Source organism: Protopterus annectens, chromosome 3.part0, assembly GCF_019279795.1.
Source record: "Protopterus annectens isolate FY-2018-M chromosome 3.part0, PAN1.0, whole genome shotgun sequence".
Lineage (NCBI taxonomy): Eukaryota > Metazoa > Chordata > Ceratodontiformes > Protopteridae > Protopterus > Protopterus annectens.
Window position 1 is genome coordinate 765,420,027 of NC_056731.1, and position 17,200 is coordinate 765,437,226.

Below are 17,200 nucleotides of genomic sequence, written 5' to 3' on the forward strand. Positions count from 1 at the left end.
TGCTTATTTTGAGATTTAGAGCAGTTCTAAGGGAAAAGGTGAAGAGCAGACTTTGTGGAGCCGGAAATAGTTTAAACCTGGTTAAGCGGCGCTGCCCGATGCACAAAATTGCACAAAACTGCGCTAAAGTGGGTTTTTAAGCAGGGGACTTGAAAGAGCTAGGAATTAGCCCAAAACGGCCAATAAACAACTAGTTTCTGGGCTGAGACCACTCCTCCAGGGACAGATAGGCTGCTCAAAGCTCCCCACTCTCACTGGTGAAGAGAGAAGCTTCCTCCTATCCAAGTAAGGATATGGGCAACACAGGAACTTGTACTAAAGTCCAGAATACAGCAAAACCTGAATACAGGACTATTCCAGCTCAGAAAAGGCGGAAAACAAGGATATATATTTTTTGTTTTTTTTCTTTTTTTTTAAGACAGAAACAGCAGGAAAACACAGTAAATGCTTTGCACAGGCTAGCGCACTAGAGTGGGCAGCCTCAACGGTTAAATGAAACAACAAACAATGACTTATAAAGTGCAGGTAAGAAAAAATGCAATAACAAGCTTAATTAAGTAGTACAGCAGTTACAAACTCACTTTTCGGCAAGAAAATGCAGTCGCTAATGTAAAGGTAGCAAAAAATACTTAAATCAGGTAGCAGTCACTCTTTTTCGTCGCTCTGCTGCTAGCACTACTCTGCAGGACCACGAGGAGCTTGGCTGAGTCGGAACAAGCGCAAAAACCACGCCAATGTGGGTTTTTAAGCAGGGGACTTGAAAGAGCTAGGAATTAGCCCAAAACGGCCAATAAACAACTAGTTTCTGGGCTGAGACCACTCCGCCAGGGACAGATAGGCTGCTCAAAGCTCCCCACTCTCACTGGTGAACAGAGAAGCTTCCTCCTATCCAAGTAAGGATATGGGCAACACAGGAACTTGTACTAAAGTCCAGAATACAGCAAAACCTGAATTCAGGACTATTCTAGCTCAGAAAAGGTGGGAAACAAGGATATATATTTTTTTGTTTTTTTTCAGATTACATTCTCTGTTCTGACTAACAGGGAATTAAGGTTAAGCTGTTAACTCTGTAGAAATGTATCCTACATGGAAAAACATCCACTATCACATTCTAGTGCTTCATGTTGAAACATACATATCTTAAATAAATGGTACTTTCTAAAAGAATAGAATGTAAGTTAAAAGGAACAGAATAAACTCTGAGTAATCAAGAATGTAAAAAAATGTTGAGAGGGTGACAGCAGTCAAAACCCAGTAAATACTGATCCATAATAAAGGCCTTCTACAGAAATATCCCTCACAATGTTGCCAATCAGTATTTATAACTATGCTGGCAGTAGGTCACAATAATTAGGGCTTTCTGTCAGAACTGTTACGAGGAAAGAAAACTATTCACATCAGCTGTGAATAGAGTTTCATTACCCAACATAAGTTAAAAGGATTTGAAGGGTTGTGATCCATTTTATGAATGGATATTACACTGGTCGTGTTTCTTCAATGTACACTTGAAAGAGTTTTAATGCAGCTCATAGGATATGATATCTTCAGTGCTGAGGTGGATTTGATATAATCCAATAACTGATTTTAAATATATATCATAACTGGTCCATTTAAATATATACCAGGATTTGTAAAAGTATTTTAGATAAAATGATTCTAGTCTATCTAATGAAAAGGTTCTTAGAATAATGCCAAAAAACTACAGAACTGCAGAAATTTGGAAACTTTAAATGAAAAGCATGATTTTTTCAAGTGGAGGGCATTAGATAGCAGGGTAACAAGTAAACCAGACCTTGTTGATTCTTTATTGGATTGCTCTTCGGAGCATTCTCCTTTTTTTCTGGGCAATACTGCAAAATTCAGCTAAAGAAAGCTCATGAAGATGTGTGGGAAGCAGAACAATATTTAATCATTTTCTTCTGCAGTCTTTGTCCCTAACAATAGTGACATTTTATGGTGGTTTTGATGGCAATACAGAAGCTATCATATTTATTACAATGTATTCCATTGTTCAAAATGCTTTACCCAGAGTCTGTAAAACTGGAATATTTTGCATATTTTACACATCCTGATGTTCTACAAGTGGTTATTTTGTTTAAGTGGCATCCAAGACAGAAAACACAAAATAAATAAATATAAGAAATAGCCAAATTGAGGAAAGCCTCCAATTACAAATGACAATGAAAGGGCAGAATGAGAATCATACTGGAGATAAGAAAACTCAGTAAAATTGTAAGAGAACATGACTTCACATAGAGAAAGGGCTGTGACCAAGCAGCACTCTATATGGACTGAGGTAACAGACTATAAAATAGTAGGCAGCTTCAAGAACTAGTTTCACATACAGCAAATGGAAGACACAGAGATACCTTTCTAAAAGGATACAATGCCTAAACAATATGTCCTACAAAGACAGACTAAATGCCTTGTCACTACACTCAGTATCTTGAAGATTGTTAACAGGTAACCAGGGTCACAACCCTTATACTGATGGAGTGTTTCATGGAGGACAAAATATGTTTAAAGTGGCACACTTTGCTTTATATTGCAGATACCATCATGCAAAATAATTTGAGAGGGAGAAAAAAATTATAAATGAGACAGCTGGCCGAGGAGTTTAGTAGACCAGAAATGGAACAAACAGCTTTGAAGTGGACAGAAATCTTGTGGTAAATGTGGTCAGGATAAAAGATGAAGAAAAATGGTTTGCCATAATGGTCAAGGTCTCACAAGCACAAGGTACAGGGTTTGATTCTGATCTCAGCTTATTGGGTAGGCTTAAAATGGCTCTTCAGGACAGCTAGCCAAGTATTAAGCTATGAGCTATGATCATGCTAGAAATCTGACAGGAATGAAACACTGTTCACTGAATCAGACTGTATTAGATACTGAGTTGCACTTAAGTATTACAAAACCTGAGCAGATAAACTAAAAATATGTGATTTACTATGAAATGCATATGTTTTTTCAGTGGTAAAAAAATATGTGCGAACATGTGACTTTCTTCTGTGTAATGTATATCTGCAGAGGGTGTTCTCCTATGGCTATATATAGAATGTGACCGTGTAATTATTCTGCACTGTGTTTACAGTATATGTGTATAAAAGCTCATAAAACAGCAATTGGGCAATTCTTAAGGAAATAGTCAAATAATGGAAGAACACTCATTAGAATGTAAATGTGCCACTTCTTGCATTTATGGTCTGTATGAAAAGATATATACCAAACAACTGAGAAAGAAATAGTGAAGATGCTAGAAGAAAAATAACTACCCTGCAGCTTGTGACCTGTGAGTTTCTCTGCAGTTTTGTCTCTGTCTAGAAATGCAGTCAATTCTTTATTTTCTTTCCTGCAATTTCCAAAGCATTATATTGTGTTTCCTACTACAATTTCACATCTCATTAATTCTTCTCATTAATTTTTAAAATGTAAACTCTATTACTTATCCTTTTCTAAGTATTTTTTTTATTTATTTAGTTGCAAAAGGTTAGAGGGTAGTTGCATGCTTACTTATTTATTAATTAATTGATAAAAGAGTACTTACTGCTATATAATGAAAGGCTGCTGGCATTCACTGACCAGACTGCTCTGCTAAACAGCTACTAACAGCAGTAACACAGTAAATGGAAAGTCAACAAGTAAATGGAAAGTCAACAGTGTGATAATCTAGGGTGTGACAGTTTGGTACTGTGAGCCAAGAGAGAAGACCATAATGCTGGAGAATACTACTAGTCTTCACTAAAAATTAGTGTGTGTGTGTGTGTGTGTGTGTGTGTGTGTGTGTGTGTGTGTGTGTGTGTGTGTGTGTACACACAACAGTTTATTCTAAGCACAGTTACTGTAGGTAGGTTAGCACTGGAAGCCATTAAAGAAAGAGTAAAGGGGACTGCAAAGATAAGCCAAAGACCATACTTGCTAAGGTGTTCAGTGTGACACCTATTGGTGTGACTTGAGAGACCATGCCTATGGTGGCTATCAGATTTAAAAACATTTAGTGTAAGCAGTAGAGTGAATCCAAGCACTGTAGTCACTGTCCACTGCCCTATTTTTACAACGGCCATATCACGGAGAGATGAACAACTTCATTATCTAGTTCTTGCACTGTGTAACACTCTTTTTGTTTTGAAAAAGTCAGTTACCAAATGTTTCTTGGAAAGCCATGAATGGATATTGCACCGATCACTATGAAACTGCAAAGAGACTTCAGTGAGCATTTTACTGGAATTTTAAGATGTCAAACATAAGTTAAATGGATAATTCTGACTATGCAAGTATAATAGAGCTGAATGAGGAAAAATGACAGTGGTCCAAAAACAGATTACTGGAACCCTGCATTGGAGAAGAGATGTAAAGAAGAGACTTCAAGTAATAGACACTCAGAAGAACAACTGAGATTTGCTAAATGTTAAACAGTGGTACAATATGAGGAGGGAGAGTGAATAAATAGTAATGGCACACACACATAGTCTGACACAGTGAATAGCCCTAGCCATATCCACAAATACTGGACCCATGAGAAGGCCACTGTCCAAGCTTTTGTTAAACTGAACTGGGAAGGATCAGTAGTTCAACAACAACATTATTTAGATCTGGGTGAAAGCCCTGCTGAGTATCACAGGCAACCCCATATTTAATTTTTCATACCCTGCAGTCTGTAGGGACATTCTGGCTTCAATAAATTTAAAGTAAAGAAACTGGATGGTAGCCGCAGAGGGAGCATCTTAAGAAAGGATCAGTTGCTGTTGATTATAAAGATCAAAAATAATTGAAAGCATCAAAAAATGCTACAATACTATTAAATAAGCAATATGTTAAAAAATAAAGATGTTACACATATCACTTAGTTGTTTCTTGACTGTGATTTATTGCTAGTTATCAATGTGCATGCAAATAACTTATGAGTAGCAAATTCAGTACACCAGTGACAAAGGTTAAGTAGCTGCTTACCTGGGAGTGAGGAATTAATGCATATCCAAAACTCTACCTGGAAAAGAAAAAAATCAGATAACGAGAAACTGTGGAAACTATAGTTGTTCAAATAAAAACTTTACAGTAGATTACAAACTGGCTAAAGAAAAATCAGCAGATTGCTGGTGTTAAACTTCAGACAACAATATGCATTACTAAAATAAACATGTTAGTCATCCATTCTAACAGCAGCACGTTTCATAAATAAGCACTGGGGCTACTGACTTAAATCTCTAAGAGCCTAGTGTGCCCACACTGCACATGGTAAGCCACACAGCTGGAAGGCTGCCCATGCATGGTAGCAATAACACACCTTCCAAGGCAGATGCAAGTGATCTCAAATCTGACCAGTGGCCCACTGGCTAAGACTCAATTCTAACCTCCATCAAGGAGCAAATGCACCACGGAGTACCTGTCCTGACGGAGGAATGAATAGACCAATCTGGTACAGGAGGAGAAGCCACAGGGCTGGCCAAAAAATCCATAAAACTCCATCAAAGACTTCTGAGTCACTTGATGAAAGGGAAATGAAAATTATTTATTTATTGACATTTGTTGACCAGGAAAGTCCACTGGGTCAAGAACCCAATTTCAGTGGAGGCCTGGGGAGAAAAGCTCCACAACAAAATAGTTTTTAATACAGAGATTATTACAGTATAAACAGATAATGAAAATATACTTGGTAAAAGGAACAATGGATATGGTGAGTATGATGCACATTCATTTATAAACAAATATAAACAAAGATTATAGGTTGATACCCATAAATAGCAGTAAAATACCTAAAGAGAGAAATAGAGTTAGTTGATATAGAGAAACGTTAATACCTAAAGAGAGAGACAGAAAGAGTTAGTTGATATAGAAAAACATGAAAATTAAACTTTTGAATATGAAGATAATATGTCTTTTTATGGGAGAGGGGAAAACTGACAACAGGTTTTCTTTCCTACAAACATTCTGAGAAAAAATTGGAGCAGAAGGGAGGACAAGTGGTAAACATTACAAGAACTATTGCTGAAAGGGTGAGCAACAGTAAAACAGAACTTGAGATTTTTAAGCAAAAATTCAAAAAGATGTGATAAACATGTTTAAGTATGTTTTTCAGGGTGTAGTTAGGAATGTAAATCAAGTGGAGAGAGATAATGATGGATACAAATTTACCTTTTTTACAGGACATTAGGCATGTAAATCAAGTGAAGAGAGATAATCTGTGTTAATGTGGGCTGGACAAGAAAGATGGTCATTAATAAAGGAAGAATGTTCTACGATTATTGTTATAATTCAAGGGCAGTCTGGAATCAAGCTGAAGAATTATACAGTGGTAATATCCTTAGTAATAAAATTGTTACTCCTGATTATATGCAAGTAAATGTTTTTTTGTTTTTCAATTATGAGGACCATTGTATGCGTATACAAAAGATAAACTTGAAATCAGAAATGTTTGAAAAATACAAGAAATAATTAGTGTTGAAGGTGATAATTATCTGCACAATGGATTTTAATTGCTGCTTAAAAGTCAAAAGGCTAAATTAACAATGTTACAAGAAAAAGATGTTACAAGAAAAAGATGCTACATATAAGACGGGGTCATTAATACTAAAATCATTTTCTGTATAGTAATTTTTTTAGGTAATAATAAAGAATGAAACAAAAGAATACATTTGTTGGCTCACTGGGTAGTATCTATTCATAATGGGAGAAAATTGCAATTTACATGGGAAAAGGAGTGCAAGTCTGGATTGTTCTTTTAGCTGTGAAAGTGATGTAGGGGTATTGGAAAAGGCTGAGAAAGGTTTGTGTGAATTTAACAAGTTTGTATAATTATTTTGGTTCCTGGTGGGAAAAGTAAAAAAGTCAAAATCAATGGGAATATAAGATGCTTTGTAAGAGAAGAATAAAGAAGGAAAAGAAAGTAAAGAATAAAAAACAAGTGGAGGATATGCATGATGCAGCAGAGGGAGACTTAAAATGTTCTAACAATAAAAGAGAGAGAGATTTAAAACTAAATAAAAATAATGAGAGCTTGTTCAACCAGAATTATACTAAGTGGAAAAAAGAAGAATTTTATCCGCTGTTAGTTAGTCCAGGACAGAAAAACACAAGTACATAGACAGGTTAATAGATGAAAATAGTGTTTTTATTTCTTATGAAGAAAAATGAAGAAAAGCAGATTAAATGAACAAGGCAATGGGACTGAGAAAATTAAGTAAGCAGCCTTGAAATAAATACAGGCTGACATTTAGCTAGAGGAGGTACACAAGCTACTAAAGAATGTTAAAGTTAATGGTGCTTTAGAGAACTATAGCTTGACCAATGCATTTTATAAGTAGATTAACAAATATCACCTTTGATATTTGAAACCCTTTAGCATGTATCTGTACAACTGGAGATACCTTACTAAAAGGATACAGTCTAAAAACATGTTCTTCATGGACAAACACAGCCTTGTCACTATACTTGGTATCCTACAGACTGCTAAGAAGTAACTTGTGTCTGAGATACAAGGCATCCTCCAACCAATTACTGATGGATTTACTGCATATCAAGTCAAATGTCATCAGAAACACTCAATTGAAGGATATAAACCTGTTCTGCAATATCAAAATAACTGTTTGGAGGGGCAGTTATATCTCCCAGAGGATACTGCTGCTCTGGAACAGACTCCCCATCCGCATAAAACATAGTTCAGCTCTCTATATCAAGTGTAACCTGGATCTATGGATGGAAAACAGAAAATGTACCCAAGGACTGCCCTCTGTACCACTAACTGACGGATGCAGCTTTTAAACGCTTTATCCCATGCATGTGTCTCCCAAATTATCTATGGTATTATCTCAGTTATTCTCGTTAGGGGTGATATATAACTATCAACTACATCCACTGGGATAAGTTAATTTGAGCACAAAAAGGAAAACTAGCTAGGCTTAAAATGGTCCTCAAGGAAAGCTAGCCTAATATTTACCTAAGATCCTGTGAACCTATTATATTTCTACACCCTCTACAGGAATGATGTATGTTAAACAAATAGAGAAAGTGGCTATTTACATACTGTCAAGGTTTCATGCAAGAGGAAAGAGAAAGATGATATTAAGAATTAGACAACAGTTCTCCTACAAATGCTTGAGTCCCAAGCTCTCCAAAACCACTGTCTTGCAGCCAGGGAATAGATCTTGTAGCTTGTGTAGGTTGCAGCTCACATTCAGACTCAAATATGAATTAATTCAAACAGCTGTCGCACCTTACCCAAACACATTATTGTCAGCAGCCATGAGTCAGGGATACGGAACAGAAAGAGAGTCTTAAGGTTAGGGAGTAGAAGAGAGTTTTAGGTTTAGGGAACAAAGAGGAGTTTTAGGGCTAAGCAGTGATCAGGGAATGTAGGTTTGGGAGGGAGGTTGGAGAATGATTTGGACTTTAGGATTCGGGGAGCACATAGACTGAAGTGGGTGTGAGGCTTAAGGTTAGAGTTAAGGCTCTGGTAGGGCCACACAGTTTTATAGGGCCAGTTTTTTGAGAAGGCTGCATAGAATTGGGAGACTGAGCAATGGGTGCTTCAGCACTTGCTTTTTATATCAAATAGAAGTGAGCAAGTGTGTTGTAGTCTGTTAGCATGTGAGCACCTGTAGTAGACCCTTGCTGAATGTTTGTTTTGGCAAATATATGTTAGAAAATATTAAAAATGTTTTCTTTTTTTCAGTTAAGTGTGAGCAATTTTTAGGTTGATATACTATGGCTGGAAGTTTACGGGACAGCTAAAGGGCAAATATTCAAAAATCACTATTAATTTTGAGGGAGGCAGTTCAACAGTTTAAGGTCCCAAAGTAAAATGGTTGGTATTGGGAGATGTAAATAAAGCATTTGACAATGTTTCCCATGAAGTAATATTTGAGATCTTAGTTATGGGGCTAAAGAGAAGTGAAACTCAAACCACAAAACAATATGAGATGAAAAGCGAACTGAAACCCCACCAAAACCAGTGTAAAGGTTCGCTGGAGTGCCAAATAAGGGCCTGAGTCCAAATGAAGACGAACAGTTTTATTTTCACTTTGCAAGCGATAAAACAAAAGAAACAAGTTGAAATGTTTTAACTAATAATGTTTGTTTAAAGATAAGTGAAGAAAAGTCAGAAGATTTAGATGTGATACAGAGTACAGAAAAATATTGAAAGTGGTATTTTCTTTTCTTTTAGTTTGGTATTTCTTTTAGTATGGTATAAGGAAAATTTTAAGTTTAAATTTTAACTATGTGAAAATGCATATAGATTTCAGTACATGGTAACACATCAACATAACAGAAAAGAAAACCATGACAACAATTAAGTTACTGGTCAAAGCACACATAAAAAATGTTTCTGCAATAGACAAGCCCCCCACCATGTGCACTCATATCCCAGTGACTCTAAATACACTAATTTATCGGGTCTATGTTATATATTCAAACTTTCAAAATGTCGAATACCATATGTTCAAGACCATATGGTTGATATTTGAAAGTTTGAATATATAATATAAAAAAAAAAAAGAAAAAGAAAAACATACCTTAATGGTGCGAGCAGGGGGCCAAGCCCCCCTGCACCCCCACACCCCCCACTTAAATATACCAATTCCGAGACAGCACTTCAGTGCAGAAAAGGGAAATTCTCCCATTCTGCACTGTACAGCACCATTAAAGTCAACCTTCGAACACGTGAAATGTCAATCATATGGTCTCGACCATATGATGTTCGACATTTCAAGCATTCGTTTATTTGACATAGACCCAATTTATCAAGGTTACTCAACACTGGGATAAAGTAATTCTTCCTTACTCCAACAATGAACAATGTCAGACTTATTAACACATATGAAGAAAAATAATTTGATGTTCCCAGACTGACAATATAGCATTCAACAACTTTGTCATCAATATAACAAAACAGCAGCCTCTTTATATAAATTATGAAAAGTAAAAAGTACTGGGGGAAGTTTCTTAAGAAATTGGCAAAGATCTACAGAAGCATACACAAAGCATGCATAGTTATTATGAGCTTTTTACTATTTCTGTGGGTATACACCAGAGCAATCTTCCCAATAACTTTAAATATAAAGAATAACTTATTAAAAGTTCAGTTTTATAACATATACTCAAATAGTATGTATACAATTAAACATGTGTAGCATGGAAGGTTGGCACCCAGACTAGCAGATTATCAGTGAATCCAATGACAATTACTTAATGATAGCTTGTAAACTGTTACATATGTTAAGAACAGACTGACAGTTTACAACCTGTCATTAACTGATCACAGCTGTCATAAATATATGCTTCTCTCCACAAGTTGGTACTTGGGGCAGATGGCCGATACACCTTACATTTGCTAAGGCACTGTAATTAAAAATAAAATAATAACTTTAAGGGAGAAAGAAAAATAAGGAAGACTGGACTTTCAAATCCAATCCAATTTTTGTAACTTTTCATTGATAAAGAGTTTTGTAAAGGAAGTAATAAAAGTAGAAAATGCTTTCTCTAACAAGGAAATGCAGGCGGGATAGCTAAAATGGCTGGTTGAAAAAGGAGTTTTTTGGCAGGATGGGTGGTTAAGGAACATTTGTGATAAGATAAGGGTAGGGAAGGTTAGTACAAAGGGTATTTTCTTTCCAACTCAACCAAATTATAATTTAAAATAACATCTCAGCACTTAATATGCAAAATATAGTTTCTTTCAAACTCGACCAAACTATAATTTAAAATAACATCTCAACACTTAATATTAAGTATTTCACATATTATACCCCCCAAACATATTCTAAAATAAGGTTACTGAAGTTGAAACAAGATGGTCATGATGTTAAAATAAAATGCTGGAAAAGTCATATATTAAAAATGATTATTAACTTAAGTGAGATATTTTCTGGGTAGATTCTTATGTGAAGATAGCAGAGGATACATCTAAGGAGTATAAAAATACTGCAAGAAAGATTGTGTGTTTTGGACAAGAAGAAACTTTAGCTTGTTTACTTTTAGTTGTAGCTGCATTAAGGAATAATTTTTTTTTTCAAAATTCTGGTGTAGTGCCTGCATTAAATAAAGTATTTCAATATGATCAATTTGTTTTCGGTGAATTGGAAAAGACAGAAAGGATGTAGAATATCATGGTGGGAAATTTGGGGTGTTATAAAGTTGGAAATACTTAATACTAAGTGCTTGAACGTGTTTTTCCAAAAAATATTGTTTGGTTAAGTTGAAAAGGAAAATGTTTATATGATTAATATCATTACTAAGGAAAGAGATATTTATATGACTAGTGGTTTACTTTGAAAGACTTATAAGGAAATAAAGCAATGTATATAATATGTGCTTCTGTTAATTAACTGGATTTATCTTACCTGCTGTGTAATTTTGGTATACATTTATTGTTTTTAACTAACCAAACCCTTACTCTAGTTAACAAATGCCACCGCATCTTTAACGTCCACCTGAGCTACCACTAACTAAGCCAGATTATGAACCTCACATTAATGTAAAGGGCTACATCTAAAATGTGCAGCACAATCTCTGCTACATTACAGTGTCTGTTCTTCCAAAAGTTGGTAAAAAGAAATTATGTACCTACCATAACGTTCCATGTTAGTTGTCCTTCATCTCGCCTTCCTTCTTGCTGGATGGGTTCAGAGCCGATTCTCGGCTCCGACTCAGCCACTTTCTATAGCTCGAGAGCTCTTTAATGGCTCGAGGCTACCCCTTATCTCAGAATGCCCAGCGTCAGCTACCCAGATCTTGTTTGGGATAGCTCACACTAGACATAATTATAGAAGATAATCCATTATTATTATTAAACCTGGATATACAGTAAATTGTCATGGTTTGCTTGGGAAGCAACTAATAACAAAACAAGTTAGCCAGTGAAACCATTGAAAAAAATCGTCTCAATCCTCGAAGAAGGGGGAAGGAGGGAGGGACGCAAGAAGGAAGGTGAGATGAAGGACAACTAACATGGAACGTTATGGTAGGTACATAACTTCTTTATGTTAAGTTGTCCATTCTCGCCTTTATTCTTGCTGTTTGGGACAGCATCCCTAGCACCTCAATCCTGGGTGGCTCATCAGAACAGACTCTTCAGAACCATGGAACCAAAGGAAGCCCTGCCCCGGGAGACCACATCTACTTTGTAATGAGAAATAAATGTATGAGGATCTGCCCAAGTAGCTGCTGCACAAATTGAATCTATGGGCAATCTAGATTGAAACGCTACCGAAGTAGCTACTGACCTGGTTAAATGACCTTTGGGTTTTTCTGGAAGATCTTTTTGTCGCAAATGGTAGGTATGGGCAATGGTGTCTGACAACCATTTTGACAAGGTTACTTTAGAAACTGGAAGGCCTTTTTTGTTGTTAGCAAAGGAAAGGAACAACTGATCTGATTTTCTCATCTCTTTAGTTCTATGGAGACAGAAATGCAGTTGTCTATGCACATCCAATTGGTGTAATCTCTATTCTGCCTTGTTGGAATGATTAGGGAAAAAGACAGGAAGTTGAATGGATTGATTCAAATTGTATTCTGAACAAACTTTAGGTAGAAAAGATGGGTTGGTTCTCAGAGAAACTCTGTCTTTGTGAGAAACTAGGTATAGAGGGTGAACACATAGTGCATGAAGTTCTGAAACACATCTGGTGGAAGTAATAGCAACTAGGAAGAGAGTTTGCCAAGACAGAAATTTCAAAGAACATGATGCTGCTGGTTCAAAGTGTGGCAGTATCAAGGAGGCCAGAACCAAACTGAGATCCCAAGGTGGAAGGGGCTCTTTCACTGGGGGTCTAAGCAGAGATATACCTCTCATGAAGGTCTTACAGAGTCTGTGAGACATTATGCTTGAGTTAGAAACTCCGATGTGAAAATTTGAAATGGCAGCTAGTTGTACTCTGATGGTAGCAGCAGCTGCATCAGAATGAAACAGTTCTGCTAAGAAATCCAAAATCTCATGTACAGGAGCTGTAAAATGATCTAAATTCCTGGATTCTGCCCAGTAAGAGAATCTTTTTCATTTGCTAGCATAAACTTTCCTTATAGTTGTCTTATGGGAAGAAACAATAATATCATGCACTGCTGGGGAAATACTGGGGAGCCTGGCTAGGATTGGAAGTGGAGTAACCAAGCTGTGAGCTTGAGAGATTGGAGGGATTGGTGTAGCCCGCCTGACTGATGAATCAAGAGGTCCGGTACTGGGTCCAGAATCCAAGGCTGGGCTAGAAGGTGGGGGTGAAGGAATGGAAACCAAATCTGTCAAGGCCAATAGGGGGCAATGAGGATCATCTTGCAACCCAACGATTTTGCTTTCTGAATGACTTTTGGAATTCGGAGAAAGGGGGGGAATGCATAAAGGAGTCCCTGAGACCAATCATGGACTAAAGCATCCCTGGGAGTCTGACCTGGAGGAGGAACAAAAGAGAAGTAGCTGCTACATTTGTTGTTGAGAGGAGAGGCAAAGAGATCGCAGCAAGGCTGGCCCCATTTGCAGAAAATAAGATCCACAATTTCCTGTTTCAGAGACCACTTATGAGGCATGAGGATAGCCCTGCTGAGCCTGTCCACTATTAAGTTGGATGTCCCAGGGATATGCATTGCTGTCAGAAAACATTGGGAGGAAATCGCCCATTGCCACAGTCTGAGGGCCTTTCGGCACAAGGGGTAAGACCTGGTTCTACCCTATTTGTTGAAGTACCAAACCACTGACATGTTGTCCATCTGTATTGCAATAGTCTTGGCAGGGAGAGAGTCTTGAAGAGCTTGCAATGCTAGGAGCACCACTCTCATCTCCAGGATGATGATGTGCAAGTGGTGCTCGTGAGGTTGCCAAGTGCCTTGGACTGTCTTCCCTAGATAATGCTCTCCCCACCCTATCAGGGAAGCATCCATGGTCACCGTGGTAACCGGATGGGATTCCATGAAAGGTCTGCCCTGAGTCACTAGTGGGAAGACCATCCACCATGAAAGGTGTCTTTTGCAAGATTCAATAATTAGCATCATGTGAGACATGGGTAATTCCTGGAAGGACCATTGTCTGAAAAGAAGCCACTGAAGGATTCTCATGTGAAAGTGTGCTAAGGGAACTAGAAGAATGGCTGCTGCCATGGACCCTAGAGCTTGAATAACATATTTGACCTGGATTCTTTTGCTCCTCAGGAGAAGTGACACCTGTTGTCGAATAATGGAAACTCTTTCCTGAGGCAATTTTACAATCATTTTTATTGTGTCTAGCTCTGCTCCTATGTATGTAATAGACTGACAGGGCAACAAGGCAGATTTTTCGAAGTTTATTGTGATGTCTAGTTGAGCACAGGATGTGATGGAGTAATCTTGTGCCTCTATAAGTTGTTGCCTGGTGGTAGCAGTGAGGAGCCAGTCGTCCAGATAAGGAAACACCTAGAATCCTAGACGTCTCAGGTGAGCTGTAACTACTGCCATGCATTTGGTGAACACCCTGGGGGCTGTGGTGAGACCAAAGGGCAGAACTCTGAATTGGTAATAACGGGCCCCTAGCTGGAAGCATAGAAATCTCCTGAACCGTCTGTCCAGTTTTATATGATAGTACACATCCTGAAGATCTATGGAGCACATCCAATTGTCCTAACCCAGAAAGGGGAGAATGGACTGCAGTGTTACCAATCAGAACTTTTCTTTTTGTACAGATTTGTTTAACTTTCCAAGATCCAGAATTGGTCTCCAGTCCCCTGTCATTTTGGGTACTAAAAAGAATCTTGAGTAAGTTCCGGATCCTACTTGGTCTGCGGGGAGTTCCTGGGTGGCTCTTTTTTCTAGCAGTCTTGAAACTTCTGTGGCTGCCTGATCCCTTAGATTGGGTGGAACATCTGGGATGGATTTGTTTGAAACAAGAGGGGGTTGATGGAAGATAATCTTGTAACCTCTGGATATAATGGATAGTACCCATTTGTCTTTTGTAATATTTTGCTAGGTGACTGGGTACAATGAAAGACTTCCCCCAACTGCCTCCACAGTTGAGCAGTCGGGCATCCCTTCAGGGATGTTGATAGGGTTTGGAAGAGAACGCATCTCTGCCACCCTGATTTTGCGGACCTCCCTCTGCCACGAGGGCAGCGTCTGCCATTGTTATTATTTCCCCCTCTGCCCCTGGGGGTAAATTCACCATGTGCATCAGGCAAGGGTCCCTGGGATTTTTGAAACCACATCTTTCCACCCTTCTGACCCTTTGGGTATGGTCTGGTAGGAGTGGAAAAACAGACTCCCACATCAGAGAGCGTCTTAACTTCCTGCTGGCACCTGGTAAGTGTGTCTTTCATCTGAGGCCCAAAGAGAGAGGAGCCATCAAAGGGGGTATTGGTGAAGGATGCTCTGAAAGGTTCTGCAAACTGACACAGCCGCAGCCAAGAATGTCTCCTAAGAGCCACTCCTGTTCCTGCAGCTTTGCTCGCTCCACCGGCTGTGTATGAAATAAGCCTCATGGAGGAGTTGACCATTGACTTTAGAGTCGCCAGCTGAGTAGCTACTTTGGCTGAAGCTCCCTCAGCTGTGGGATCTTGTAGGGTATCTCCAAGCTCTTTTAGGAGATCCCTCTGAAGCCTAGTAAAATTTGAAAGATGGTTCAGGGACCTAAGGGAGAAGGTCGCTGATGAAAACATTTGCTTCCCATATCTGTCCATCATACAAGAGTCTTTATTATTGGATGGACAGATGAGGAGGTTTCAGCTAACTCTCTCTTTGTGGCTGCTGCTACCACCATGGCATCAACTGGGACACCTTTAGTCAAGAACTGTTTGTCTTGGGGAGCTGTGATAAATTTATTAGGACTCTTCGGGACAGGTTCCTTGGAATTTGGAGCTGACCAAGCCTTTTGAGACACTGCAGACATGAGTGGATCAAAAGGTGGAGACACCCAGGAGGTGGAAGGTCGGGAACCAAATGTGTCCAGGTATACAGACTCATCCTCAGAGGGTGCTAGGGAAGTCCAGCTACGCCTCTGCCTAAGAATCTCAAGAATGTCCAAAAAGGAAACATCTTCAGAGGGAGACCTTGGGGAACCTTCCAATTCATCCAGGTCTGTATCTGAGGTGACAGACTCAGGGGAGTCTTGGTGCTTCCTCTTGTACTTTTTCTTCTGGAAAGCCTGCTCAGAATGCTCTGGGGAGGTTTCAGAAGAAGAGGGTTCACCCAATGGGGTGCCCTTGAGGGCATAGGTTCCCTATGCTTTGGGGCTGGAGGAGGAGCAGCGGTTGTCACAGGCACCGAGGGGGAAGGAGCCGATGTGACCGATAGTGGGGCCATCTGTGGGGAAAGCACTCTCCGTATGACCTCATAGGTGTCACGGTCTCGACACAAAGGGGGCTCTGGCTCTGAAGAGACAGGAATCCCACTCTGTGCCAAGGGTGATGGCTCCGAGGCCGATGTGGGAGCCAAGCTCAAGTGAGCCAATGCTCCAAGAGGGAGAGAAGGGCCAGACAAGTGTCCGATGCTACTTTCCCCCTCGGAGCTGACGAGAGTGTTTCGGCACCCAGATACCTCTATGGGAGGAAGAACTGAGGTAAACAGAACCAACGTCGGAGCCGAAGAGGATGTCATCGGAGCCGAAGGAACCACTATTGGAGCATCCATGGACTCCGGCTCCGAACTAAGCATAGTTGGAGGAAGAATTGAAGTGGATGGAGCCGAAGCCTGTTGATGCGGGCTCAAAAGCATTTTTGCAAGGGCCTGTGACTTCAGCAACCTACTGACCACTCTCTCCACATCCTGATCCGATAACCTCGAGGATCGAGAGGAGTGGGAAGATAAGCGATGGTTGGCTTTACTCTGAAGTAAGGGTGATTGTGGCACAGAGCGAATTGGCTCCAATGAAGGAGACCTAGCTCGTTTGTGGCTCTGAGATGGCTACAAAGTAACAGTTGGAGCTGACAGAGGAGTAGTCTTGTCGGTGCTAGAGGGCACCGACACACTTGGTTTGTCAATCTCACAGGTCGGTTCCGAACATGGAGCCGACGGCTTGACTGGTTTCAAATATTTCACTGGCTGAGATGCTTTAGCCAGAAAATCCTGTTTTAACAATCTGGGTTAGCTTGTTTTTCCATTCCTGCAGGCCCTTGGACTAAAGACATGACAAATAGAGCAAGAGTCCTGCAGGTGCAGAGCCCCCAAGCAGTAAACACAACTAGTGTGCCCATCTGTCAGAGATATTTTCTGACAGCATGAGTCGCACTTTTTAAACCCTGAGGTTTTAACTTCCTTA

At 39.2% G+C, this 17,200-nt stretch overlaps 1 protein-coding gene across 1 annotated transcript in view; it reads right to left on the bottom strand.

Annotated features, from left to right (window-relative positions):
• Window positions 1–17,200, bottom strand: part of RECK (reversion inducing cysteine rich protein with kazal motifs) — a 1,724,192-nt gene that overhangs the window by 1,112,410 nt on the left and 594,582 nt on the right. The window contains exon 4 of the mRNA XM_044065108.1: window positions 4,948–4,984. Within this exon, the coding sequence (XP_043921043.1) occupies window positions 4,948–4,984 (37 nt within the window). The remainder of the gene's footprint in view (window positions 1–4,947; window positions 4,985–17,200) is intronic.